General features: G+C 38.4%; 1 protein-coding gene across 1 annotated transcript; it reads left to right on the forward strand.

Moving 5' to 3' along the window:
- Window positions 1-1,547: 1,547 nt before the first annotated feature.
- On the forward strand, window positions 1,548-3,367 carry DUSP28 (dual specificity phosphatase 28). The gene is made up of 2 exons (XM_032764800.2): window positions 1,548-2,047; window positions 3,236-3,367. The coding sequence occupies exons 1-2, from the start codon at window positions 1,700-1,702 to the stop codon at window positions 3,365-3,367; spliced, it is 480 nt and encodes a 159-aa protein (XP_032620691.1). The 5' UTR covers window positions 1,548-1,699.
- The last annotated feature ends 2,544 nt before the right edge of the window (window positions 3,368-5,911 follow it).

A 5,911-nucleotide genomic window follows, 5' to 3' on the forward strand; every position in this document is an offset into this window, starting at 1 on the left:
TCACAATGCCTTGCTAATGACCAGCCGCAACCCCCTTCAGGTGCTGTTATCAGTCAGCACAACAGCATGTGGAGCCCCCCCACCCAGCTAGATTGCATGAATGCTCCCAGGGCCATTCATGAATCACACAGAGAAAGGCACTGGCCGAATCCCTGCAGCTCCCAGCACTGTAGCTCAGGAATATACCATCTTGCACTGCTCAAGATGGGCAGCGCAAATTTATTAATTGGTTCACCACTTCATCAATGGAAAGTGGACATACACCAGCCTTTGCAAACCTGAGCAGATTTGCCATGCACTTCAGGCAAACTCACTGGTAAAGATAAACAGTTAAACAAATGTACTACTGCAAAAGATAGATTTTAAGTGATATTAAGCGATCGGCAAAAAGTCAGGCCACACAGTTTTTGAAACCCAGGGACTGCGGCATACCACGGCTCTGGGAACTGGAGTTGGGGGGGAAACCCCAACAAACTCTACTTTAAGACACTAATAACTCTACTAACACTAAGGAACTAACTATATACAACCAGATAAAGAGTGAACTTGCTGAGCAAGAGCTAAGGGAAGTTCCAGCCACCGTCACTGGTGGTAAGAAGAAACTGAAGGGGTGGCGGGTCAGCAGGGATATATACTAGGCACCATGAAGGTGCGACACCAAGGGGCACCCAAGCCAACCCAATGGATGCTGCTAGGGGAAAAATCTTCTGGCCAACATGCATGCACACGTGCACACACCTGATTGGAATGGACATGAACAAGCACTCGAAGAAGAAGTAATAATTTTTACAAAGAATCAAATCAACATTAATTAATCCTTGTAATACTCATGGGAGATAGGTAAATAAGTATTTTATGCATCTGATGGAGAAACGGAGACAGAGAGGTCAAGTATTTTCCAAGGTTGCACGGCAAACAACTGGCGTGGGCAGGATTAGAACTCAAATTGTTGTCTCCTAGTCTCTGCGCTTTTCAATCCATCACCTTTTACAATAACATATAATATCTTGCATTATTATAGTACCTTTCATTATATCATTTCTATTCTCACTTTATATCCACAAAAAGTGCAGAATGATTGAAAACTTTCATCTGCTAACATTCTGCAAACTTCAGAATGCTGTGCTGAGCAAGATGGGTGTGCCATTTTCTATTAACATTAGCATTTTAGAAAATACTCCACACTCCTAAAAACAATCCACTGCTCTGGATTTGGTGCAATATATTCTATTTGCTTCAAGTTCATTTTATTCCTACTTGGTCAATATTTCAGGGGTTACAATAGTATTACTTTCTGAATAAGCAGTAGTCCTGGGGCAGATTAATTTATTTTTGTGTTGAGAAACTACAAAATTGTTGCAGAAATTGGTGCATTCAAATGTCTAAACTGTGCTATGATTGCTCTGTGCGTTCTGACGTGTTTTAATTTCTCAAAGGTTTCTATCACCCTATAGCACTAGGACCTGAAGGAATCCTTTAGTTCTGGTACAGTAACTGCAGAATAAATATAGCACAGCACAGATAGCTAAGGAACAGAACAGCAGAAACAAGCCAAAGTGCTGCTGGAAACAAACTGCACTTTCAATTAATCAGGGTTTAAGTATCATTTTGTCTTCTGCCACAGTCGTTAATGCTTCTCATCAAAAGCAGCCTATGAAAGTGTCAGAGGGCAGTGGTGAGACTCCACCCTTTGTTGCCAATGTTACAGCTCTGTAAGATCACCTACTCTTTGCTAATCAGTAATTCTAGATCAGCCTGCAACAAAGAACTCCTCACTCAAGAGGGAGTTACATTCTGTATTAATGTCTCCAGGCAGCAGCCATTCCCGGGCCTTCACCACATCCAAGGCCTGCGCGTTCCTGTTTTTGATGACCCTTTGGAGGACTTGTACAAGTATTTTGAACAGTGCAACAATGCCATAGAGGACACAGTACGAAGTGGTGGAAAATGCTTAGTTTTCTGTAAAAATGGCCGCAGCAGATCTGCAGCGATCTGCACTGCCTATCTGATGAGACACCAAAATCTCACTCTCAAGGATGCCTTTGAGGTACTGTACTCATGCTCAAAAGTTATACCTCTTATGTTTGATAAGAAATTAATTTCAAATTATGTTATGAATAATGACCCAATTCCTAAGACCACAAGAAACAAACAATAAAGGAGACAGCATTCCTATCTGAAAAAATAAGCACCTGGAGATAAAACTATTTAAATTGCTTTACTGAACTTGGACACATATGAGTGCCATTATTGATAATACTGATAAAATCTAATGTAGTTTGATAGATGCATTTTAGTGTCCTTAGCCCATTTTATTTATATATTAAAGCAGGATAAATCATACTTTTTTTTATCTTTTCCAATTTTATTCACAAATTATCTGAACATTTTCAAATTTATTCACTTGAAATCCTGTGAATATTATTGGACTGTGGTTTATAAGCAGTTTAAGAATATTCATCATTCCAAATCTGAGCTGTTATGATTGGACACAATCCCATGCTAAATTTCTGGTCCCTGACTGGACATGGGAAACTTTTAAAATTAGTTTTCTGGAACAAATACAATTACGAAGTCAAACGTTCTTTAAGAAAACACAGCAGAATAGTCGCAGAAAGTTGGCTGTTTCTGTGAACATTCCTGACTGCATTTGCAAATCGATGGCAAATGAACGTAAAATGAGGTGCAGACAGAGAAAGCCACTCTGTGAAAAAAATCAAGCAAATTTGTGCAGATATCACTTGGCAGTGTTAATCTTGATCTCCTTCATAGCAATGTTATCTATGTAATAGCCAAACATTGCAGAGAGACAATATTTATTGTTCCTGATAAACAGTTCCTTAAATAAGAATAATGCCCTACTAATAATGCCTCAACTTTGATATGGAGTGCCCACAAAGTGGGGCTTAGTCTATATGTGCTTTCAGCCTTGGCCTTTCTACTAGACCTACCAGAAACCTACTAATTAAGATGATTGTCATGTTGATGCCACTTCACCAAAAACTGGACTAACCCTCCCTTCCCCAGATACAACAGATCAGATTACTCAGAAAATGATACCATGTATTCTTTGGCATATGCAAAAAAATATACAAAACAAGGACATTTCACAGTTATTCCCACATAGAAATATCAAAACCGACTTTCTCAGAAGTCATGGGGGAGGAGGAGGAATATCTTGCCTGATTTCCTGCACAATTTCTACTACACATGCAATGTTTGTCACTTTTTCTAGACTGTGAAGACTGCCAGACCAGGAGTAGAACCCAACACAGGATTCTGGACTCAGCTGCAGCTATATGAAGAATATTTACAGATGCAGCATCAGTTGGGTCATTCTTCTGAAAAAATGATTTCTTCCAAATAAATATAATTCTCACTGAAATTTTCTTTTTCAAAGTTTTAAACACAATTGCTTCTAAAAGGCCTAGCAGGGCTGCAAAACCAAAAAAACATCCAGCCTTCTCAATTTATTTTTGAGGTTTGCATGACATTCAGATTCTGCAGATTAAGCAGATGTTTAAAAGAGTTCTAAACTTTATGGGTGCAAAGATAATCTTCCAAACGTGAACAGAGTGTAACCAACGCAGTATCATTTTCCTCGATCCTGTAAACAGCCTACAACGACATGAGGTGTGAATTTCCTCATTCAGCTCACTGAGGTGCTAACTTTAAAGTGTAATGAAGACTCTAAGTATTTAACTGTTGATCATTTTAGCAGATGTAATTGGGGTAGGAGAGCAGCCCGCAGGTGGCGGAAATTGATGCAGGGAAAAAGGTGCAGAGTGAAGCAAGGAAGAGAAATGAACAAGGAAGAGAGACAAACATAAAGGATAGGGAAGGAAGAAAAACAAAGGGAAAAAATAGTGGTGCAGTCCTAATGGTGAGCATATTTTTCCATTGAGTGATGCTACATATGACAATAGGATACTGAATAAATAACTTTTCATCACTAAATACAGGCTATATTCTACTCTTGATCTTGGTACAAAGCTCCCAGTAACATCAGTGGGAGAACTGATATAGTATATAGTTCGAATCTGTACCCCATCCATTGGGCAATAATTAAGAGTGCAATTTGGCCTCTCCACAAAATAAATTTAACAACCCTCACCTATTTGTTGATGAGTAGGTCTAGAACTAGAATAGAGGGGCACTGCAGACCACAGGCTGAATACTGGCAGAGTTCTGTGTGGGAAGTTTACACAGCTACTGTTCATTCTATGCCTGAATTAGCTGAGTTTCCCCTTGTTTTCAGCAGTACTGAAATATCCATCACAATATTAAAACAATTAAATGATACAAAGGGGAAGAAACTGGCATTATAACATAATCTCCATCCATTCTATTACTATTTACTAAGCCAAATGAGATTTAACAGTCCCCAGACTGACTTACTGAATAGATCACCAGGGTATAAAAGAACATGCTAAATCACACATACAAAACAATGTTTCTGCTAAGAGCCCTTATATGATTTCATAGGAAATATGTTATCTGGGTACATTGGACAGATAGAATTTACAACTTAGGCTACATTTTAATTTAATCATGGGGCTCAACATCAGACATAAGTAGAGGATTATTTTGTTGAACTGTTTTAATACATTTGAAATTTAAAAAACAATTGTGAAAGCTGTAAAACTGTCAATGTGAAATTTCATTTGGCATTGCTCACCCAACCAATGTAATTTTTACAAAGGTTAGCTGATCTTCGATGACTAGATGCTTATACAATACAAAGGGTGTTCCCAGCAGTAGAGTAACTTGAGATGAAAATGGTAATGACTGAAAGTTACAACCATAAAATTACTGCAGAATAGAGCTAGTTTGAATTAGACAATTGTAATACAATGTATTTTTTTCAGGTTTCAAGTGTAAATGGATTTTTTTAAAATCCACAAAACAATAAGTAACAAAATAATCAATGATTTGGGAATAAGGCATCAGATAGATAATGCATCCCTTTATCAGATGGCTTTTCCATTCCTGACTGTTTGCAGTATTCCTTGTATATTATTCTATTTGTATATTTGCCATCCACTGGACAAGGATTTTAGTGTGTTGTGTTCTGCAATTTTTTTTAAAAATGTTCCACTACAAATCCCACAGACTAGACCAGTGACTCTCAAACTTATTTGATCGTGTGCCCCGCTTCTTTGTGTCTATAGTAGTTTATGTGACCCCTCCCTCACCCCCAACCATGCCACACAAGTATCTATACCAATGTACGTGGCAGCAGTGCTTCACTTGCATCAATTTTGGCTTCTTTGTTTTTCACTTGAGTGGGGGGTTTTCTGTTGCACGAATGAGCCAGTGATGCATTATAAGAAGAGCAAAAGCAAAACTGCAATTGTGGTCCATGCTTACAATTAAATATCAGAGGGGTAGCCATGTTAGTCTATATCCACAAAAACAACAAAGAGTCCGGTGTCACCTTTGGGTTTTTTTCCCAGGAAAGCTTATGCCTAAATAAATCTGTTAGTCTTTAAGGTGCCACTGGACTCCTCGTTGTTTTTACAAAGCAAACAGATTAATGTGCAGATGGCCATGACTTTTTATAATGTTATGCAAACTTAACAGAAATCCATCAAAATGCACAGAGCCACCTACAGGTAAATGCAGAGAGCCATCTGAAGACCTAATATGTCTGGAAGAATCAGTTTTGCTAGTTAGTCATCGCTGTGGGTAAAATGTGCACAGTAAGTTTTTTTCCCCTAAAGCTTCTCACCCCACCCCAAATACATTCCAGACACCCCAGGTGGGTGCACCCCCCCGTTTGAGAACATCTGTACTAGACATAATGTGAATATCAATAATATGTCTTTAAGCGCAAACATAATAAAATTAATGTTTCATTAATACTGTCTATAACAACTTTAATTAAGAACTGCAAATCACTCAAGGGTTA

The sequence above is a fragment of the Chelonoidis abingdonii genome, chromosome 8, assembly GCF_003597395.2.
Source record: "Chelonoidis abingdonii isolate Lonesome George chromosome 8, CheloAbing_2.0, whole genome shotgun sequence".
Taxonomy (NCBI): domain Eukaryota; kingdom Metazoa; phylum Chordata; order Testudines; family Testudinidae; genus Chelonoidis; species Chelonoidis abingdonii.